This window comes from Erpetoichthys calabaricus, chromosome 4 (assembly GCF_900747795.2).
Source record: "Erpetoichthys calabaricus chromosome 4, fErpCal1.3, whole genome shotgun sequence".
Lineage (NCBI taxonomy): Eukaryota > Metazoa > Chordata > Cladistia > Polypteriformes > Polypteridae > Erpetoichthys > Erpetoichthys calabaricus.
Window position 1 is genome coordinate 331,388,516 of NC_041397.2, and position 24,357 is coordinate 331,412,872.

The 24,357-nt window shown below is 43.5% G+C and overlaps 1 protein-coding gene across 14 annotated transcripts in view; it reads left to right on the forward strand.

The window, feature by feature from the left end:
• The window catches only part of LOC114641392 (C-type lectin domain family 5 member A-like), a 1,576,682-nt gene that overhangs the window by 15,002 nt on the left and 1,537,323 nt on the right, over nucleotides 1-24,357 (forward strand). For 2 of the 14 annotated variants that reach the window (XM_051925972.1, XM_051925973.1), the window contains exon 3: nucleotides 5,915-6,019. The exons of the other annotated variants lie outside the window; for them this stretch is intronic. In XM_051925972.1, coding sequence (XP_051781932.1) covers nucleotides 5,926-6,019 — 94 coding nt within the window. In that variant the 5' untranslated portion in view covers nucleotides 5,915-5,925. The remainder of the gene's footprint in view (nucleotides 1-5,914; nucleotides 6,020-24,357) is intronic. 14 annotated transcript variants of the gene reach the window in all.

The window sequence follows — 24,357 nt, forward strand, 5'->3', positions numbered from 1 at the left end:
ACCTGAACTCAGTCATTTGGAGGGAGGGCCGCTTACTTGTGGCCATATAGTGTATAAATAGTGTAATGAGTGTAATGAAATTCTTGCCTGAAGAAGGGGCCTGAGTTGCCTTTAAAGCCTGCATATTGTAATCTTTTTAGTTAACCAATAAAAGGGGTCATTTTGCTTGGCTTTTCTCTACATTCATAATAGCTAACACAGTACAACACCCTAGTTATGTAGAAGGAGTAATACATTAAAAATAGCTTGCCTTAATGCTAAAAGTATCAAAAATAAGGCAAGTGAGTTGGAGTTGTATGTAGCGGAGCAAAATTATGATATTATAGCAATAATGGAAACCTGGCTAAATAACAAAGATGGGGATGAGTGTAACATAGAGGAGTAGACATTTAATAGGAAGGATAGACAGAACAGAAAAGGGGGTGGGGTTGCTGAATTTCAATGTAAGTCCTCTTCAGTTGGACGATGAGACCCATCTTAGTGAGGACATGTGGCTTTACCTGGAAAGCATTAGGAAAAGAGGTCTTATTGTAGGAGTGTGTCATAGACCACCCAATTCAGACAGTAATTTCAACACACATCTTGTTAGTAATATCAAAAAGGCAAGTTTACAGGGAGATATTATAGTCATGGGGGACTTTAATTACCAAATATTAACTGGGATAACCTTACAGATGGCGGACTACAAGAGCAGGAGTTTTTAGAACTAATCAGTGACTGTTTTCTAACACAGCATGTTAAAGAGCCATCACGGGGTGAAGCCTGTCTGGATTTATCCATCCATCCATCCATCCTCTTCCGCTTATCCGACGTCGGGTCACGGGGGCAGCAGCTTGAGCAGAGATGCCCAGACTTCCCTCTCCCCGGCCACTTCTTCTAGCTCTTCCGGGAGAATCCCGAGGCGTTCCCAGGCCAGTCGGGAGACATAGTCCCTCCAGCGTGTCCTGGGTCTTCCCCGGGGCCTCCTCTCAGTTGGACGTGCCCAGAACACCTCACCAGGGAGGCGTCCAGGAGGCATCCTGATCAGATGCCCGAGCCACCTCATCTGACTCCTCTCGATGCGGAGGAGCAGCGGCTCTACTCTGAGCCCCTCCCGGATGACTGAGCTTCTCAGACACCCTGCGGAGGAAACTCATTTCAGCCGCTTGTATTCGCGATCTCGTTCTTTCGGTCACTACCCATAGCTCATGACCATAGCTGAGGGTAGGAACATAGATCGACCGGTAAATTGAGAGCTTTGCCTTATGGATTAGCTCCTTTTTCACCACGACAGACCGATGCAGAGCCATCATCACTGTGGATGCCGCACCGATCCGCCTGTTGATCTCACACTCCATTCTTCCCTCACTCGTGAACAAGATCCCGAGATACTTGAACTCCTCCACTTGAGGCAGGATCTCGCTCCCAACCCTGAGAGGGCACTCCACCCTTTTCCGGCTGAGGACCATGGTCTCGGATTTGGAGGTGCTGATTCCCATCCCAGCCGCTTCACACTCAGCTGCGAACCGATCCAGAGAGAGCTGAAGATCACGGCCTGATGAAGCAAACAGGACAACATCATCTGCAAAAAGCAGTGACCCAATCCTGAGCCCACCAAACCGGACCCCCTCAACGCCCTGACTGCGCCTAGAAATTCTGTCTGGATTTAGTATTTTGTAATAATCAGGATGGAATTGAGGGTGTAGAGGTGATTGAACCACTAGGGTCATGTGACCATGACATAATTCTCATGGTTTTGTAAGAGTGCAGATGCAAAGACTAAAATTGTTAAGTTGAACTTTGGTAGGGAAAATGTTGACCAGATATGTAGGATACACTGGGATAAGCTTTTAAGTGTGGAGACAGTCAAGGGGCAGTGGAACAGGTTTAAAAATGTTTGACATGTAATGCAGGACAGATACAGACCTAAATTTGGAATTAATAGGAAACTAAAAAAAACTCTGCATTGGGTTAATAAAGATTTTAAAAAGATGCTGCAAAGGAAAACACAGATGAGTAAGGTATGTAAGACTAATAACTGCAAAGTGAATTGTAGAGCATATAATAACATGAGGGCAACCATTAAGAAGGATATCAGGGAGGCTAAAAGACAGTTGGAGAGGAATAGAGCAGATAAGGTGAAAGAAGACCCTAAGAGATTCTTTGAGTATTTTAGTAGTAAAAGAACAGTCAAGGAGGAGGCGCTAATGGTGAATTAAAACACACAGACAGTAAAATAGTGGACGCTCTAAACTTATATTTTTCTGAGTTCTTCACAAGTGATGAAGTGGATAACCTCCCAGAGGTAAACGGGACTACTAAGGAGGTACTGAAGAATTTGGAAATTGTAGAGGGAGAAGTACTGCTCAGATTAAATAAACTGAAATCAAACAAATCACCAGGACCAGATAATATTTATCCTCGTGTTCTTAAAGAGGCTAGTGAGTACAGATATAAACCCTTGACACACATTTTTAGGAAGTCACTGCACACCGGAGAGATTCCGAAGGACTGGAAAATGACAAATATCATCCCATTATATAAAATGGGTGACAGGACAGCTTCAAGAAACTATAGACCAGTAAGCTTAACATGCATTACAGGAAAATTAATGGAAGGAATTATTAACGATAAGATTGAGCAGCACATGGTAAGGACAAATACAAGCGAATACAAATATATATACAAATATCCATCCATCCATTTTCCAACCCGCTGAATCCAAACACAGGGTCACGGGGGTCTGCTGGAGCCAATCCCAGCCAACACAGGGCACAAGGCAGGAACCAATCCTGGGCTGGGTGCCAACCCACCGCAGGACACACACAAACACACCCACACACCAAGCACACACTAGGGCCAATTGAGAATCGCCAATCCACCTAACCTGCATGTCTTTGGACTGTGTGAGGAAACCGGAGGAAACCCACGCAGACACGGGGAGAACATGCAAACTCCACGCAGGGAGGACCCGAGAAGCGAACCTGGGTCCCCAGATCTCCCAACTGCGAGGCAGCAGCGCTACCCACTATATACAAATATACAAATACAAATATAAGCGAACACAAGCAGCTGAAATGAGTTTCCTATTCAGGGTGTCTGGACTCTCCCTTAAAGATATGGTGAGAAGCTCAGTCATCCGGGAGGGGCTCAGCGTAGAGCCGCTGCTCCTCCGTATCGAGAGGACTCAGATGAGGTGGCTCGGGCATCTGATCAGGATGCCTCCGGGACGCATCCCTGATGAGGTGTTCTGGGCACATCTAACTGTGAGGAGGCCCCAGGGAAGACGCAGGACACACATGTCTCTCGGCTGGTCTGGGAATGCCTTGGGATTCCCCCAGAAGAGCTAGAAGAAGTGGTGGGGGAGAGGGAAGTCTGGCCATCTCTGCTCAAGCGGCTGCCCCCGTGACCCAATCTCGGATAAGCGGAAGAGGATGGATGGATGGATGGTAAGGACAGGAGTTATTAGGAACAGTCAGCATGAGGTCAGGAAAGGGAGGTCGTGTTTTACTAACATGCTGGAATTCTATGAGGAAACAACAAGAAGATATGATCAAAGTGGAGCAGATGAAATTATTAATCTGGACTTTCAGAAAGAATTTGATAAGGTGTGATCAAACTAAATGAAGTCCAGGGTGTTGAGAGTTGATGGATACAAAACTGGCTCAGACACAGGAAGCAGATGAACCTCATCAGAATTGGCTGATGTTAAGAGTGGTGTCCAGCAAGGCTCAGTGCTAGGGCTGCTGCTATGTTTAATATTTATAAATGACTTAGATTGGAATAGAAGTAACAAGCTGGTTTAATTTGCAGATAATGCCAAAATAGATGGATTGCCAGAAAAATTTGAAATTTGTTATATCATCACAGAAGGACTTGGATAGCATACAGGCTTGGGCAGATTTGTGGCAGATGAAATTTAATGTCAGTGCATGTAAAGATTCACACATAGGAAGTAAAAATGTTAGGTTTGAATACACAATGGGTGGTCGGAAAATTGAGAGTACACCTCATGAGAAGGATTAAGTCATAGAGTCATAGTGGACTCTAAGCTATCGACTTCCAGCCAGTGTTCAGAAGCCATTAAGAAGGCTAACAGAATGTCAAGTTATATAGCGCCTTGATGTGTGGAGTACAAGTGCCAGGAGGTTCTGCTGAAGCTTTATAACACACTGGTGAGGCCTCATCTGGAGTCCTGTGTGCAGTTTTGCTTTCCAGGTTACAAAAAGGACATATCAGCACAGGAAAATGTCCAGAGAAGAGTGACTAGGCTGATTCAGGGGCTATAGGGGATGAATTATGAGGAAAGATTAAAAGAGCTGAGCCTTTACAGTTTAAGCAAAAGAAGATTAAAAGGTGACATGATTTATGTGTTTAAAATGATGAAGGGAATTAGTATAGTGGATTGTGACTGTTATTTTAAAATGAGTTCATCAAGAACACGTGGACACAATTGGGAACTTGTTAAGGGAAAATTTCGCACAAATATTTTCTTTACACAAAGAACGATAGACACTTGGAATTAGCAACCAAGTAGTGTGGTAGACAATAAGACGTTAGGGTCTTTCAAAACTCGACTTGATATTTGTTTGGAAGAAATAAGTGGATAGTACTGGCGAGCTTCATTGGTCTGAATGTCCTGTTCTCGTCTTAATTGTTCTAATGTTCTAAATAGTTGAAAACTACAATAAGACTTTGACAAGGATGCTCATTGCCTCCATTATTGTTTACCATCTCTATTGAATTCATCACAACTGATGAAGCTTTAGAATAAGTAAGCGATATTGGGGCTTCGATTTGCAGTCAGGATATTAACACAACTTCCATCATTAAGAATGGCTTGGCAGTGGTTGGAGTTTTTACACCAACATTAAAAAATAAAACAAGAGAAAACACTCCCAGCCCATCCTATTACAGTTTCCATTTCACAAAGTCATAATTGTAGGTGCCATGTCATTGTGCTTTGTACTCAACCCCAGAAATAAATGACAACGTGAGTCTGCTGAGAACACAACTGGCCTGTGTTCTTCAATTGCAGACGTGCTGCCTGCATGTGGTGACAAAAGCCACGTCAAAGAGACCACCTGCAGTGATGCATCTCAGCAAAGACCCTTTTGGTCAATTCTGAGTTAAACTAACAGACACCTAAACCATCATGCATTGGGAGGTTACCGCATGTGTGTGTCATCTACTGGATGAAGGTGTGTGTGTGTGTGTGAAGTGAGTGTGTGTGACAGTGTGTGTGTGTGTGTGTGTGTGTGCATACACACTCTACACAGCACATTCACTTGCATCTCCTTCATTAAGTACAGTTCTGTCACTGCTTATAGATACAGTGTGTTTAGTAAAGGTCCCCCTCTTTAAAATATTCACATTTTGTGGCTTTGTAACCTGAAGTGATGACACACACAAACAAATATTCCTCCAGCATTTAGAGGAATATTTGTTTGTGTGTGTCATCACGATAGATAGATAGATAGATAGATAGATAGATAGATAGATAGATAGATAGATAGATAGATAGATAGATAGATAGATAGATAGATAGATAGATAGATAGATAGCTGCACTACTATGACAGGTTTACAAGAGAGACACAGCTGTAGGAGGAATTCCAGAGTAGCAGTAAAGTAATTCCTTGTAGTGAGAGATGTCTTCATGGACAGTTAGTCTGCAGTGAGGAGTGTGGTAGAAATGACAGCCTGGTTCATCTTATTGACACCTTGGTAACACTTCACTGATTTGATAAAACACTAAATCACGCGCCCCCCCTTTTGTGGGACAGGCACAAGGCTTTTCACAATATAACTTTGAGGTCCTACTTGTTTGTATTTGGTGATCTCTGCTTAGCTGACCTGCCTGAAGATATCAGAAGAACAACGGAATCCTGGATTAGAAATAACTGGAACTTCTTTCTCTTTCAATCCCTCTGCAGCGTTCATAAAGATGGCTGACAAGTACAGAGTATCGACGAAGCACACTGAGGACTTCTGTACCATAAAAGAATCAGCACATGGCAGTGGAGCAGATGGCGCTGAAGGTAGGCGCTGTACACCTACTTTATATACTTTAAATAAATACAATTATTATTCTGTCAGGGCAGGTAAAGTAGGACTTTGATGTATTGTGGTGTTTTGAAGTGTAAGGAAGAGGAATGGATGGCGGATGTTAATGAATGAATTGTCTGCTTCACCTTCTCACGATGAGCCATTTCATTGAGATTCCCAGTTTATTGGTCCCCTCTCTCTCTTTGAATTTTGAACCTTCATGTCGTTGAACAGTCTGCTCACTCTTTCTCGCTGTAAGGCACAGTTGTGCTCTTGTTTGTAATTTAGACAAACACTTTTAAAAGCTAAGAGTGAACTTGTCACAGCTCTCCCTGTTCGTGTCACACACTGGTAACTAAATCTGAGAAAGCCAAGTTTTGCTCGTCTGTTCAGAGTGCTAATTTAACATGGCAGAGAAAAAGCAGTTTGAGTGACATCAGGCATTTCCAGAGGTGCCCCATATTGTGTGGTAGGTGTTACTGTCACGCCAGGTTCAAGTGAGTAACTCCACCTCGAGTAGATTCATTTACTGATGGCGTGTCTTTACTTGCCGGTGGTCAGTGTTTGGTGTGCTCTGCCTCAGTTCACTTTGATCTTAGCCTCTTTGCTGTGTCCTCTACAATTTCATAAGGAAAAGTGTGACTCTGATGTGACAGATACGTCCACAAGAGATTCATATGAAGAACGAATCCTGTTCAGAGTGCGTTCAGTCACATGCACACAGGACGAGAAGTGAAGAGCTGAGGTTAGAGCTAGTGGTCCTCCTTCATGTTCAGGGGGAGTTTTAGAACGTGTCCAGCCCCAAGACCTTCAAATCCACAAAGAGAGAATGTGAGAGATGTTTTCAAGGAGAGGTGTAGCTTCTGGTAAGAGCATCACAGATCACTTCAAGCTCAGGTGGAACCTCCTTACAGTGTGAATCTTCTCCCCTCAGCTCACTCTCTGGTGGTACCCACATACCCTGACAGGGCTGACCATCAGGACTACAATTCCCAAGGTGCCCTGTGGGTGTACAGATGGCAGCTGTACCCGAGGGATACTGCTACCTGATGTCCTGGGGGAATAGATGGTCCCAAGAGACAGTCTTTCCTTATTCCTCCATTACATCTTCCTGGTCAGGAAAGGTACCTGCAGCCAACCTAACCGGGGCGCCTGTCTATCCAAATCCTTACCTTGTGGCTTTGTGTCCATGTAGGCCATAAGGTAATGCCAGTCCATCCACCTTGGCACCGACACTGGAGAGCAGCAAAAGGCACAAAAACATCATCTGTGACTCTGAGCAACTCAGGACGAGGGACAGAGTATGCAGTGTCAGTGCTTCGAATTCTACTGGACAGCCATCGGAGCACAGTATGCCATGTCTGATCGTCAAACACAGAGAGAGACTCTAATCTGTCAGCTATCTGTTCTGAGGGAGAGAACAGAGAAAGGGAAGTGAAGGGAAACATATTTCAAAATGTTTTTCTGCCAGTGTCACACTATCAGGCATTTACAGCTGTTAAGGTAAAATTAAGAAAAAAAAATTTAAACAATCGTAAAAATTAATAAAATAAAGATTACATAAAATAAAATTAGCTCATTTACTTTATAGACTGTAGCCACTTTTGTCAGTCAGTCAGTCATTTCCCAACCTGCTATATCCTAACACAGGGTCACGGGGGTCTGCTGGAGCCAATACCAGCCAACACAGGGAGCAAGGCAGGAAACAAACCCCGGGCAGGGCACACACACACAAAGCACACACTAGGGACAATTTAGGATTGCCAATGCACCTGTGGGAGGAAACCAGAGCACCCAGAGGAAACCCACGCAGACATGGGGAGAACATGTAAACTCCACACAGGGAGGACCTGGGAAGCGAACCCGGGTCTCCTTACTGCAAGGCAGCAGCGCTACCCACTGCACCACCATGCCTTCCCCACTTTTGTTGAGGTAGTAATAACTTTTCCCTTCACTGAGCCAAGTGACAGGTAAGTTAGTCTTAAAGAAACACAAAGACGTGACAAGTAAGCTGACAACAGCTGATGTTGTGAAAATAATAATCAGGTGAGTCTGTGCTGAGGTCTGGACGTGGTCACTGACAAGAAAACACGCAATGAGGACACGGAACAGGAATGCTGATGTGACAACTGCAACTGGGAGTGAAGGGAAGACCAGTTAATGGCCCCGTTAATGGTGGGGCACCAGTGCAGGAAAGGAAAATGAACTTTAACTCACCACCAGGGACAATCAGAATAACATGTGAAGGAGGAGAGATTTAACTCGGCCATTGATCAAATCATTTATGAAGGCTCCTTCTTTATTTACCTCACCTTCCTCTGTCGTAGGATGAGGGTCTCTGACTGTTAGATCAGTTTAAATGAAGGCCACTCGTTAAAGAAACAGAATAACACAAAGTATTGATAAACACAAGGATTACAGAAATATGATAACTGCGTATCTAAAGTATGCTGATCTGTACGACAGGACCCTGCCAGACTAGACAGACGAACATATCAGACAGAGAGAGGCTGGCAGTTTACTGCTCTTTGGAGTTTTCATTTATCTTGGCACACAGAACTAGTTTCACGATGCCAAGTCTTTATAGATGATGTCTGATGTTGTGTGGAGCTGTTCCTTTGTTGTGTTGTGTGCAGCTTCATAGAGAAGAGCGTTACTGTTTGTGGCACAAGAGTTTAGCTGCTGAAATTCCCTTCTTCAAACAGTGGCTACCTCTCTTTCTGCTTTTCTTTTTAGCTCACTGGCCCACAGTTTGTCTTGGCTGAGACATTAATATTAATATTAATAATAATTAATCCTTTACGTTCATATTTTGCTCTTCTCACTCCACAAAGCGCTTTACAAAGTGAGTGGAGAGCCACTTAACACCCCCACTAATGTGCAGCATCCTCCTGGATGATTAGATGGCAGCCATCATTGCGCCACTACGCTTACCACACATTAGCTGTTAGGTGGTGAAGTGCTGAGAGACATTGAGCCAATCAGAGACAGAGAATGATGATGTGTCAGAGTGACTAGACCATGGATGGCAGTTTAGCCTGGACATCAGGATACACCTCGCTCTTTATGAACAATGCTCAGGGTCTTTGATGACCACAGAGAGTTAGGACCTCAGTTTTACATCTCATCTGAAGGATGGCACCATTTTTACAGCACAGTGTCCCCGTCACTGCACTCAGGCATTAGGTTCCACACACAGACCACAGGGTAAGCGCCCCCTGCTGGTTTCACCAATACCTCTTCCATCAGCAGTAACCCAAGCTCTTCCCAGATGGTCTCCCATCCAAGTCCTGGCCAGGCCTGAAGATGCTTAGTTTCAGGTGGGTGACCTCTTCTGAAGGGCAGGTGCTGTGGTTTCAGGTCCACAAAGAGAAAGTGGTTATGAGTTCTCAGCTTTTAACTTTAAGAGAGCCATTGTAGAGATGTTCAGTCATTTTGGAGAGTGGGGTTCCTGGGTCCCCTCAGAAGGCTCCTTAGAGATCAGTGAGTGTGTGTTCCTCTCTCTGACAAAATACGAGGGCGAAGCTCGTTTTTATAAAGGAATTCTAACACCTCTTGATTGGTTTAAAGTCACTTCCAGTCTATCTCAGCACTCATTCCTTGTTCTTGCTGGAGTCCATTTCATGCCTTGTGACTCAAGATATTTGCTGAGTGGCCTCAGGTAAGATGTCTGATTTCCACATTTATCATCAGATGAACTACCGACAGATTCTGGTGGAGTTCAGTCACTTAGTTTGGACTGTTAGTAAGAGAAGGCACAGCTGAACGTCTGCTAAATCTGCTACCTTAACAGGCCTGGTGGGCCACTAAAGTCTAGAAGAATGGCCAATGCCCACTTTGTCCATCATCAGGTAGTTCATGTGCTCTTCAGTCTCTGATCTCACTCCACCTTGCTTGTCTTGCAGCTCCAGTGCCTCAAGTTAGAGCAGAATGGAGAGTCAACCCTGTGATGATGCTGATAATCTTCTGTGGTCTCCTAGTGGCCGCCTTCATATCCCTTTCTGTTTACCGTAAGTATCCTCTGTACTGACGTGGCAGTGAAAAGTGAAGGAAATGTGAATGCTTTGTGTTTTTCTTATATATGCAGTCATTGGCCCCTTTATTAGGAGGACTTGCTCATTACCTCAAAACAGCTAATCATGCTACTGTAATTCAGTGTACATAGTGGGGTCATCTGAAGGAATAACAGGCTCAAATGAAGATGAATTGATGGGGTGCCAACCCGGCCATCCCTGTTAACTTCTAAGTCCAAACAGAAGCAAACTCTCAATGGCATAAAAGGAAACAAAACTATTTCCACAGTAATAAAGTGACTGGCATTAATCAGCTTTCTTGTCTGCCATCTGAAAGTCATGGAGCTCCATAGCTCTGGTCGCTCTAGATAGACGTGACACTTCCTTCTGGGATGTCAAGATCTTAGAGCCCAGGGACTGGAAGGTGTGGAGTCATTTGCCCTCACTGGGTGATTCTCTGTACTTTGGTGGAAGAAAAGGACAAGACAGTTAGCCACAGCGCCCCCTCCTGGCCCGGGGTGGTATCACATACCTGGGAAGAACTTGGAGGGTGAGCCTCTGACGATCATGTGTGACAATAGCAATTGTGACCTTATGTAAACCTGAAGGTGAATAGAAATCTGAATGAGCTACTTAAACACAGCAATGAGATTTATTAAAGGCATTTCTTGTTACAAGTCCAAATACCACAAAGACTTGTCAAAACGCAGACGGAGGGTCAAATGTAGGCAGTTTAGAGAACAGCAACAAATCAAAATGAGAGAAAAAACAAACCAACTACAAAACTCATGTTAATGAAAGAAGAAAATCCAAAAAAGAATCTCAAACTAACTTCAGAGTAGTGAAGCTCAGAGGATGGCTGTCTCAGGGGTTAATAATACACCACGCTGGAGGAAAGGTCTCCTTTGAGCTTGTTTCTTAGTGGGTGCCAACATGTTGTGGTTTTGTTACCTAAACGTGTCATTCTGTTGGGTGAGCAGTGCACACTGAAAGTCACAGTCAGTGACAGAATCGTCACAATGATATTTAAGCTGCCATCACACTTTTGAGTTTATCAACCATTACAAGACCTTGTTACTTAGTAACTCTTAATTTTTAATATTTCATATCTTGATCTTTTTTTCTTTTGCCTTTATGGCCTACTGATTTTCCATCCTAGTAGAGAACATAAATGACATCTAAAAGATGGGACTGGCTGTAGGTGGGTTGGCTATAATGTTAGTGACTGTGCCCCTCTCGCCCTGCAGTGGTATCGCTTACCTCTGATAAATCTGGAAGGTGATCCTCTGACACTGAATATCATAAATTAACTTGGGAATGACTTTAAAGGCAGAAGATATTTTACTATTTCTACATTTTTATCAAATCATAACCCTTCATAAACTAGTTATACAGCAAGTGTGTCTGACCAGCTAATATTTAAAACCCCTCTCATGTTAAAGATGTTCTTATAAATACTAAGATGTAGAGGCTGACACACCTAATAAACAGCAGTTAAGCCCCCCATAACGGGTGTGTTAAATTAATAATGACAAATCTCCCTCCGTATCTCAGGAAGCCTAACCTTTCTAATTGCACTGTGCCACTCTTGCCAGCTGCTACTCTTGTGCCATCCCCGTCGTGTAGCACAGCCAGGATCACTGATGGTCCTTCCTGTGCCAGGTGTCAGGTCACACTCACAGGTAATCTTACCTTAGACACTGTTTAAATATCCGACTACACCACTCAGTTTTTATTAAGACAATAGCACACGGGTTTCTTTAAATTGGGCGGTGAGTAAGCACAAATGAAAGACATAGCAGCAATTTCAGGAAAGCAACAGGAACTTGTATTACACAAGACAATATAAAGTACACAGAGAAGATCAAAAAACAAAAGAATCTAACAATATCAGAAATGAAAATCCTTTTTTAAAAAAGAAAAACACAGGGTCCACACTCTGAAAGTCAATTAAAAACATAAAGGGGAGGATACAACAGTCCAGTTTGTGTGCCGTGTTACCCCAACAATGAATTGTCCAGCTGTCCACGGATGCACTCTGTTCACCAGAGGCTTGTTTCCCAACAGAAGTTTTGCCAAATTGTTAAATTCCTGTCAGCGTCTCTTCCTCGTGGATTGAGCGTTCTCTTTTGTTCCACTCTGGGCTCCCTGTGTTGACCTCGGCACACCTCGCTTCACATCCACCAGCTTCACTCCATCCTTTCATGAGTCTTCTCTCTCTCGCTGGGCCCACAAATGGTGTCTATCTGGTGGAACAGTCTCTTCCTCCCTGGTCTTGCAAGCCATGTTAACTCGTCTGCCTGCAAGCCCCTGTGCTCTGTGTGAGTGGTCTTAGCAGTGTTCTCAGTGGACCATCCCTCACGCCATGCCTTCTACTGCCCAAAAGTATAAATCTCCTTCAGTCTCTGCCTAGATCATCACGATGATGGATTAAACAATGGGACATATCCATTTCCTGAGCTGGACAAATAGTGTCAACGCAGGTTAAACAAAAGTATTGCTGCCAACTATCAAGGAATACCTTATTAGAACTGCAGATTAGAAGCCAATGTCCCCTGACATGTTCATTTTCAAGGCAGGTAGATACAAACATGTTCTGAGGACTGAGGCAGCCCTGTTATCACAACATCAAATTATTTGTATGTTTAAGCTGTTCAGACATCAAAGCAGGTGACTCTTTTACAAGACGGCAATTATCTGTGTCCTGCAGACAGACATCACAATAATCAGTAACAGGACTACTTATTCCAAGTCCGTGGAATGTCGCCTCTCTGAAGGGGAAGGAGCCTGAGCTTGTGCGTGAGGTTGAGAGGTTCTGGCTAGATATAGTCGGGCTCACCTCGACACACAGCTTGGACTCTGGAACCAATCTCCTTGAGAGGGGCTGGACTCTCTACCACTCTGGAGTTGCCCCCGGTGAGAGGCGCCAAGCGGGTCTGGGTATACTTATTGCCCCCCGACTTGGAGCCTGTACATTGGGGTTTACCCCAGTAGACGAGAGGGTAGCCTCCCTCCACCTTCGGGTGGGGGGACGGGTCCTAACTGTTGTTTGTGCGTATGCACTGAACAGCAGTTTGGAGTACCCACCCTTTTTGGAGTCCCTGGAGGGTGTGCTAGAGGGCATACCATCTGGGGACTCCCTCGTACTGCTGGGAGACTTCAATGCTCACGTGGGCAATGACAGTGAGACCTGGAATGGCGTGATTGGGAGGAATGGCCCTCCCGATCTGAACCCGAGTGGTGTTTTGTTATTGGACTTCTGTGTTCGTCACGGATTGTCCATAACGAACACCATGTTCAAGCATAGGGGTGTGTGCACTTGGCACCAGGACACCCTAGGCCTCAGTTCAATGATCGACTTTGTGGTCGTGTCGTCGGACCTGCAGCCAAATGTCTTGGACACTCGGGTGAAGAGAGGGGCGGAGCTATCAACTGATCACCACCTGGTGGTGAGTTGGCTTCGATGGTGGGGGAGGACGCCAGTCAGGCCTGGTAGGCCCAAACGTGTTGTGAGGGTCTGCTGGGAACGTCTGGCAGAGCCCCCTGTCAGAAGTAGCTTCAACTCCCACCTCCGGCAGAACTTTGACCATGTCCCGAGGGAGGTGGGGGACATTGAGTCCGAATGGGCCATGTTCCGTGCCTCTATTGTTGAGGCAGCTGACCGGAGCTGTGGCCGTAAGGTGGTCGGTGCCTGTCGTGGCGGCAATCCCCGAACCCGTTGGTGGACACCGGCGGTGAGGGATGCCGTCAAGCTGAAGAAGGAGTCCTACCGGTCCCTTTTGTCCTGTGGGACTCTGGAGGCAGCTAATAAGTACCGGCAGGCCAAGCGGAATGCAGCTTCGGTGGTTGCTGAGGCAAAAACTCGGGCATGGGAGGAGTTTGGGGAGGCCATGGAGAACGACTTTCAGACGGCTTCGAGGAGATTCTGGTCCACCGTCCGGCGTCTCAGGATGGGGAAGCAGTGCAGTGTCAACACTGTATATGGTGGGGATGGTGCGCTGCTGACCTCAACTCGGGATGTTGTGGGTCGGTGGGGGGAGTACTTCGAAGACCTCCTCAATCCCACTAACATGCCTTCGAATGAGGAAGCAGAGCCTGGGGACTCAGAGGTGGGCTCCCCCATCTCTGGGACTGAGGTCACCGAGGTGGTCAAAAAACTCCTTGGTGGCAGGGCCCCGGGGGTGGATGAGATACGCCCGGAGTTCCTAAAGGCTCTGGATGTTGTAGGACTGTCTTGGTTGACACGTCTCTACAACATCGCATGGACATCAGGGACAGTGCCTCTGGATTGGCAGACCGGGGTGATGGTCCCCCTCTTTAAGAAGGGGGACCGGAGGGTGTGTTCCAACTACAGAGGGATCACACTCCTCAGCCTCCCTGGAAAAGTCTATTCGGGGGTTCTGGAGAGGAGGGTCAGTTGGATAGTCGAACCTCGGATTCAGGAGGAACAGTGTGGTTTTCGTCCTGGTCGCGGAACAGTGGACCAGCTCTACACCCTTAGCAGGGTCCTGGAGGGTGCATGGGAGTTTGCCCAACCAGTCTACATGTGTTTTGTGGACTTGGAAAAGGCGTTCGACCATGTCCCTCGGGGAATCCTGTGGGGGGGTGCTCCGGGAGTATGGAGTACCGGACCCCCTGATAAGGGCTGTTCGGCCCCTGTACAACCGGTGTCAGAGCTTGGTCCGCATTACCGGCAGTAAGTCGAACCCGTTTCCAGTGAGAGTTGGACTCCGCCAGGGCTGCCCATTGTCACCGATTCTGTTCATAACTTTTATGGACAGAATTTCTAGGCGCAGCCAGGGCGTTGAGGGGGTCCGGTTTGGTGGGCTCAGGATTGGGTCACTGCTTTTTGCAGATGATGTTGTCCTGTTTGCTTCATCCGGCCAGAACGGTTCGCAGTTGAGTGTGAAGCGGCTAGGATGGGAATCAGCACCTCCAAATCCGAGACCATGGTCCTCAGCCGGAAAAGGGTGGAGTGCCCTCTCAGGGTTGGGAGCGAGGTCCTGCCTCAAGTGGAGGAGTTCAAGTATCTCGGGGTCTTGTTCACGAGTGAGGGAAGAATGGAGTGTGAGATCGACAGGCGGATCGGTGCGGCGTCTGCAGTGATGTGGGCTCTGCATCGGTCTGTCGTGGTGAAAAAGGAGCTGAGCCATAAGGCAAAGCTCTCAATTTACCAGTCGATCTATGTTCCTACCCTCACCTATGTTCATGAGCTATGGGTAGTGACCGAAAGAACGAGATCGCGAATACAAGCGGCTGAAATGAGTTTCCTACGCAGGGTGTCTGGGCTCTCCCTTAAAGATAGGGTGAGAAGCTCAGTCATCCGGGAGGGGCTCAGAGTAGAGCCGCTGCTCCTCCGCATCGAGAGGAGTCAGATGAGGTGGCTCGGGCGTCTGATCAGGATGCAAACACGAATGCCTCTCACCAAAGTAACACTAAATTACATTGCTTTGCCTAAAAATCAATTAAAGACATACAAAATATTCATCAAGTTATATGTAAAATCTCACATCACAACACTCCACCCCGATGAATGTTTTGTACAATGTCTTTATAAACAGTCTTGTTTAAAGAGTCTGTTGCATAACTTGTGCATTGATTTGCAGTATTTGCTCTCCCAGTGTTAAAAGTTGTCCATGATCATTTGTCCATTACATATCTTCTTTATTTCAAACACAATCTGAAGAACTTGGAAGTGTTTCTGATGACTTGTATCTGCTTCAGCTGTTCGTTTAGCTTTCTGCAGTCTTCATATGTCATCAGATCTGGCGGTTCAAAATGAGACAAGTCCACACCTTTCACTAAACTAACCGTACTGCAACTTAAGTCTATTGTGAATTCCTAAAACTGACCTTTGTTCTTTACTGGTTTTATGTCTAACTGGTAATTAGACCCCTGTCCCAAACTATCTGTTTAAGCATATGCAGCTGTACAATTAATATCAAAATTTGAAAGGTAACATGCCACAGGTGCCAGTACAACCACTTCTTCCCAAGTGAGAGCACATGTGCCACTGCATAAACATTTAGTTGCCTCTTGTGCTTTCCTACCCATGGTGCAACTTTTGACTGCCATCAGCCTTTACCAGTATAGGCTGTCATCACCACCATGGGACATCACAGCTATGCAACTCATCATTCCCCCCGTAGGCCACCCATAGAGGTGTTTGCTCACCATATGTGTACTTGTTGTGCTAAACACCTCAGTTCAGAATTGGCCCACTGGTCCTCTGCCTGTACCACAGCTGACAACTTCAGCAGGGCTTCCGTATTTTCCCATTAGACTATACCTAAACATCAGAGCCCATATGACTTGCAAATGTACCAGCTGCACCTGCTTTCCTAAAAAGTTCACAAATTTGCTCAGTATACCGCTCTTTAATAATAGTATTAATGATATTAATTATCCCACTTAATTAATTAATACCCAGAATGTATACTTTATGAGCCCAAAATTAATCCCCTTATTTTGGCATTCCTAACTGGTTTGTTCAGTTTCCACCCCTTGGAATATAAATTTGCTGCAGTAATGAACAAACCTTTCCTTTTAAACTATAGCTATTCTGACTAGCCTTATCATTGCATGGCTTGTGGACTTGTTACTCACTTAAACCCCACTAAGTGTCTTTTTCTTGCTGTCTCTTGTGTTCTTCTTCATGCCTTTGTCTTTGTCTTTAGTCTTTACTTGTTGTCTTTTCCTCTTTCTTTTTTTTTTCATTCCGCTATGTAGGCAGGTCTGCAAAATGGAAGGTGACAAAGCAGTTTCTGTCCATCTCATTTTCTTGGTTGTTATCCTGGTGCCAACACTCAAACTTTGCTTCCAGGCATTCATTGGAACAGCTTGGCCACCACTGCCACTCTGCTACTTGCCTTCACTATTTGTTACATGCACCAACCCAAAGTCCGTAAAACCTCAAATAATAGAAGTTGCACTATTACAAAAGGCCAGAAAATTGAAACAGAAATAACTATTTTCCCTTTCCTGTCTTCCTGTGCTACCCTTCTATTTTTTTCATTGCCTGTGTGTCCTTTTTTTTAAATTTTATTGTATGGTAACTGCTACCTGAATGTGTGGACTAAAACCTCTCCAAAATCCCAGTGCCAGATCCAGCATCTCTCCTAAAACTGATCTTTGATCTTCATTCAAGACCAGCTCACTTTTCTCCATTTTATTGCATGGAGATTCATAGGCTGTCTTTTTAAACAACTGGTCAGTCAGGTTTCGAATTACTGAACCTAGTTGTGTGTGCTTTTTAATTACTGCTGGCCCCAGCATAGCTGTTAGGACTCTCACACCCCTGTGCATTCCTGGCTTGCTGGCTGAGCTTGTAAACCTTCCTGCTGCACCGGCCACCATCCTTTGTTCTTTGGCTTGTCCTGTTTCATTCAAACCAACTCCTAAACTGGTGCACTTTCTTACCAACTCAGTCATTCTTGCACTAGCACATTCAGACCTTTCACACACAAGCACTCAAATTTCTTTTATTTCCACTGTTCCTTGTTTAAATTCCACACTTTCTTTACTCAGTATCCTTATGCCAATATCCATTTCATGCCCTCTAGTCAACAATTGTCATTCACACTCACCATCTCGTCTGCCTTCTATCTGATTTCTTTGTCCCAAATCAAATTTCAGTGCAGCACTGGCTACCTTTCCTAACAGTGATGAAATATCTATCAGTGTAGCATGTTCTTTAAGTACTGGACAGACCTCAGAATACCTGGAGATTGTGGTGCAGTGGAGAATAATGAAAGTAAACACCCTTGCTGTTTTCCCTTCCTTTCATCCTTCTCCTTTTCCTTACACTCACATTCCCACTCTTTATCTGAGCACTCATCTGTCTCATGTAAGTCACCCACCCATGTTTTAAGGTTCCAGTCTGATCTGGTTACTATTGCCCTAACTTTCACCATGCTTTCCTTGTTTCCCCTGCTTTCTGTGCTTTCCACTTCAGTAGTGGGTGTTCTATATGCTAGCACTTCACAATTATCACACCAACTGTTACATCTTTCAAAACTTTCACACATTCCATTTTCACTTTCTTTCTCATACTGATCTTCCTTATTTCCAATAATACAAGACGGTAAACCTCTTATAACAGCAGCTGTCTTCTTTATACATGATCTCTGTTTTCCTGCATTTAATCCTTCCAGTGCCTTTCCATTTTGTGGCAGCTCAGCTCAGCTTCTGCTTTCTCTACCTGCACTACAGGTTTGCATTTCCTAGCTTTAGCCTGCTTACCTCTGCCACTGCACTGGAAGATACCTGACTTTAATATGAATTTAGGCATTTCTGAGTCTACAATTTTACTCTAATACAATTTGCCACCTTTGTTATGGGTTGGCCTACTTTTGTCTCTGTAAGCAAACATACACATACACATACATACACAAAGATCCTAAACGAATAAGTGCCGTATGAATGACGAATGCATTTCTCTCCACTCCCTAGCACTTTAATTACGGACTTACTACGACCAGCACTAACAAACATTCGGATGTCCTCAAGACACACATGAAGTCTCTACACTTTGTTGGTTATATTCCATTCAGCAACCAAACAATGTTTTACTTCCACCGCATTTGTACACTTGATGCCCTAAAATTCACATACATAAACACACACATACATCAACAGTATTTGCAAACAAGGTGCAAAACATGGTTATCCCAAAACCCTGCCGACTACGCCAATTGTTTTGTCTTGGTAGAGTAATATATTGCTCTACTTTCCCCTCTTGTATTATTAATATGTAGCCTTTGTCAGAATGCCTAATCTCACAGACTTACCATTGTTTATAAGGTATTATTGTATATAACTTATCCCCAACTTCCCTTCTATATCTATAACCTTAGGCAATTAGATGTAGTAAAAAGACAAGCAGAAGTTAAGTTACACATAAAGTAATGTATTATTGATAATATTCATAAATAATAACAAAATGCAACATATATTTGAATATTGGCAACCATACAACCTGATTAAATGATGATATGTAGTTCAGGCGGCACACAGTCTTGTAGTTACTTAAATGTCTCTAGTTAAGGCATCATTGGTGCTCAGCTTTCAGCCACATGTCTGTTCAAAATGGCTGCTGAGCTGTGCTCTTCATTGTGTTCTCATCATCGTCACAGGTTAGCAAGAGAGATGCTTCTTTCAGATGTTGGATAGTAAGAGAGAGATTGTGAGGTTAAACACATATATTTATAGATGTTCTGTCCAACCCCTAGAGCCAATAGGACATCATGGTACTTAAAGGCCTCTGAGACAAGCCAATTCCAAACAGCCATACCTCAGACCAATGGGGGAATACAACATCTTAATACCTGCCACCCCCAAGACCACATGTCTTTAAGTCTTTCTTGCGGGGGTAGAAATAAATTAAGCAAAGAAACACTAACCAAACCGGTTTAAGGCACATCTTCCCCCAAATCTTGTCGGAAAATTCAAGTCGTAAAAGGCTCAGTCGTAAAAAAGCGGGGAAGGGGTAGTGGGCAAACACGAATGCCTCTCACCAAAGTAACACTAAACTGCATTGCTTTGCCTAAAAATCAAATAAAGACGTACAAAATATTCATCAAGTTATATGTAAAATCTCACATCACAACACCTTCTTACATTCGTACAGACATGCTCTCTCCACACGATCAACCAAAAGGCATCCTCATCTTATGCCTGGGACTGCTGTTATTTGATTTTAAAAAAATTAATAAAATGTAAAAAAATAAATGCTGTGAAGCCAAGGGCTAAAACTTTAGCATTTGTTAACCTTGTGCTGTCATGCCCATCGTTTTCCTCTAAATCATAATACGCCTGATGCACTTCCTCTGTTAGGAAGGGATTGAGTAGATGTGCCCATTCATGTTGGCCAGCGGTGTGCTCAGAAATCAGCAGGTACAACTGATGGAGTAAAATGAGCTGAAAACATGGCAAGGGATTCTTTATCACTGCAAAACTAAGAGCATTTGTTAACTCAATCCTAAACAATATATTATTTTATATTACTGATTGTATGATATGACTTATTTTCCTCAGATTTCATAAAATTAAATCACAAGGAGCAAGAGCTGGAGGAGTTAATAAATCCAAGTCATCAGTTGGAGGCTTATGCTAACCTGCTGTCCGAATACGAAAGAAACAACAGTGAACTACAGAAGAGACTAGATAACATAAAGTCTGAATGTGAAAGAAACAACATTGATCGTCAAGAAATAATAGATAACGTAAACTCTGAATGGAAAAGAAACTACAGTGAACTGCATGAAAGTCGAGATACCCTGAAGTCTGAATGTGACAGAAACAACGCTGGAATGCAGGAAAGATTCGATAATGCACAGTCTGAATGGAAAACAAACTATAGTGATTTGCAGAAAAGTCTAGATATGGCAAAGTCTGAATGTGATAGAAACAACACTGAAGTACAGAAAACACTAGATCAGTGTAGTTTAAACTGCAGTGAGTTGCAGAAAAGTCAAGATATGCTGAAATCTGAATGCAACACAAACAATAGTAATCTGCAAGAAACAGTCGATAACGTAAATTCTGAATGGAAAAGAAACTACAGTGATCTTGAAGAAAGACAAGTTAACCTTCAGACTCAGTACGTAACTCTGAAAGAGAAACATGATGAAGTGACCAAGGAGTTCAGTAATATGAAGGAATTCTACTGTGATGCTACAAACACATCTCCCGGTGAGTGCTCTGCTGCAGGGTTAGTAGACTGGGGTCTCCTTGCTCATCTAATCCCTCATTTTTCATTTGCTCTTTTGTTTCGTTTCCCACAGATAACACTTGCTCTGCATGTAAACCGGGTTGGGTCTTCTTCAGTTCCAAGTGTTACTTCATTTCTACTAATACACTGACCTGGAAGAAGAGCCAGGATTGGTGCAAGATATGGGATGGACAACTAGTGAATATAGAAAGTTCTGATGTGCTGGTATGTCATTTACGCAGGTGGATTTAAAATGTCTGTGTTCAAACTGTATAATGTAAGTTAAACTGTCAGGACAAGAGCATTAAAAACAAAATGCTTTGAAAGTGCATCTCAAGAACAATCCCAGAAGATCTAAGCTGAAGTGGAGTCAGCTCAGTATTTTATTACAGCAGGAATGTCTTTCTTTAGTAGATTCCTCCAATAGATCTGGAGAGTCTGTCAACACATTTCAAAGGCTCAGAGGGACTGCCATTTTAATCAAAGTCTCAGTGACTCTTTGTTTAGTGCTGACTGTGTGAGAAAGTAAAGATTCTCTCAGAGGACTCTTTCCATCTTTTTTCATTCGCTACAACTGACGCCATCACACATGCTGTGAATCCTAGATTGCTGTTTCTTCTTTCTTGGCTCCAGAAGCTCTTAGAGTTGCCATTTCTACATTACGTTTACATGCATTTCTGGTTTTTTGTTGGACATCTGGGAGATACGTAATGGACAAAAGGGTCACTGATGATGAGTTAGTCAATTAGTAGATAAAGCAATTTAAAATTTGCTCATCATTTTTTCATGTAAATCACCAGTGGCCTCATGCATAAACAGTGCATATGTACATAAATGTTGCATACGAACATTTCCACACTCACATTGTGATGTAAAAAACCTAAACTTGGTGTAAAGCCACGCACATTTCCACGGTAGCTCAAACCCTTGTGTACGCAAGTTCTCTGCTCGGTTTTGAAAACTGGTGGCACCAAGCGTCAAAGCAGTGCTTTTGTTCCAGTGTGGTTTCCCTTTCTTTTTTAGATCCACATCCCAGACGCAGCTTTTTCAAATACACTGAAATTAACCGCATATTGTTTATTAGTTTAAGGCCTCTGATTGTAATGAACCTGTAATGTAACAATATAATGGTCCAAACTATTCCAAATACCATAACTGCTTTAGCGTTGTTACTCTCACTGCACCTTCTTCTTCTTCTTTCAGCTGCTCCCGTTAGGGGTTGCCACAGCAGATCATCTTTTTCCATATTACTCTCACTGCACCACTCGGAGTATTTATATCACTGTATCTGAGTGGGGAATCACAGCTCTACAGCAGCTGATCGAAAAGAGAATTATCGGTATACAGCATCAAGCACACGCTGCCTCAGCCATACTGTCTATTGAACTGCTCTCATACGACAAACGCTTCAGAGCCTTTCCTGTACGGACCTCGCAGTTCAGAGACATTTTCATCCCAAGAACTCTAAACGCAATCAATCAGTCCATCAAGTGCTCTTTGTTAGAACTGTTTGTAATTATAAGTTTAATCACCTCACTGTAAACTTGTGATACAGTTACAATATTGTACAACCTGAGCCACTTTATAAAGCACGTATTTACATAATGATGACGATATCGTTTTTAAGATGAAATGCAGCAAAATATGTTTATTGCATTATACAGATAAAATGTTTACATCATTTAAATAATCTACATTGTTAATAATTAAACATGTGAGGACACGGTGATGCAGCGCTAGCTACGATCTGGCGGTTCACGGATTGTTCCTGCCTCGTGCTGCATTCTTGCTGGGGCTGGCACGACACTGGAAGGATAGATGGATAGAATAATTAAACATGTACTACGAAGCCTACAGATGGCTTGACATCTATTACAGAGCTGATCATGTTGCGATTGGTTACTTGGAGAAAGAAAATGAAGGACGGGAATCAGGGATTAATTCATTTGAAAAAGACAGTACTGCTACAATAAATCATTTCATCGAAGGTCGCGCAAGGCGCAGCAACAATCTTGCATGAGGCAGGCACAATCACTGGATGGGGCGCCAGGTCGTCACTATCACTGCACCACCATGTTCCCATGTTTAATAACATACATTAACTCCTATCATCATGAAAATGATATCAAGTATACATCTCAGTATTTAAATTATTCAGAGAGCTGTAATATCACGAATGTAATGGATTCTGTGTCCTGTCGGAGAAAGAGAAAGCCCGTTTAAAAAGCAGGTAGTGATTCACACACAGAGCCCATAGAAGAACACAAACAAAATAAAGTATTTAACGTGCTATTTTAGTTACAATGGGATTTGAGAAACTAGTAAATTAAAGATTTTAAGATGAAGTTTATGATGTTCTACTTTAACGACAAAATAAACTACGTGATTAAACTGGAAATTTCGAGAATAAAGTTGACTTTTTGATCTTTTTTCCCCACTGTGTGCCTATTTTTTTTTCTTTTCTCTGTACCCTAATAAGCTTTCTTATGGCACTCAGACAGTGGGCTACGACTTGCCTTTTCACTACACTTTGATATTTGACAACTTCGTTTTTTATTTCGGGAACTGTGCGACTTTGTGAACTTGAGCTTTCGAGTTTCTCTGACACTCTATGTTACGCGATCAACTTCCATTTGTTGTTTATACCACTGTTTAAACCAACAAAGAGTACATTTTCCTTGCCTCCACTTGGAATTTGCAGAAATTCTTCAATTTTCCACTGTGCTTTTGCCATTGCCTTTTCACAGAACGCTGAGCTTATGGGCTATTTATATTGATTTCCATATTCAAAGAGGCGTAATTCTGGCAGGAGTTGGGGTGGGGCAGCAGGCGCATGCATGTGCATTAATTTCCACGCTGACTGGGATTTATGTAGCGGAAGAATGTGGAAGTTGGTGTTTGCACAGATTTTTGCATCTGGATTTTTTTTGTGCATACGAACATTTCCGCTTTTGTCCGTACGCCATGTTTTTTTGTGAATTCTATGCATGGCGTTATGCATGAGGCCCCTGGTGACCATTGCATAGCTCCAAATAAAACACAGAATTACACTGAACTGCCCTTCTGAGGTGATAGGCCCCTGTTAAGACCCAAATAAGTACAAATGTCTGCAAATTCTATCATTGGTTGATTTCCATTGGGGCGCTGGGGTTTTTGTGAGATTTCCCCCAGGGATGTCGTATTTAGTATCCAGTATCTCTGTTAGCACACTGACACATTATTAGTGTTAGACATCACTGCCATCTGCTCATGTGACACAAGAAGTGACACAATAGCTCAGTTTATTATAAAAGCAGGCAACACACTGAGAGTTTTGTTTGTTTGTTACATTTATAAGTGGAGACTAAATGGAGCATTTATGAGTGTGACTAAGAGAAGACAATTCAATACAATAAAGACACATGCAAGTTCAGCTGTACATCAACTTCTTCATTTCTTGTTTTCTTATCAGGGATTTTTAAAAAGGAAAGCTGCTGTCAGAGATATACGGAGACATTATTGGATTGGCCGATACAACATCAGGTAAGAAAACAAATCTACCAGGATGGATGCTAAACCTGGAAAATCCAAGAGGTAAAAAGACTCCTTTCAGTCGAGACGTCTCACT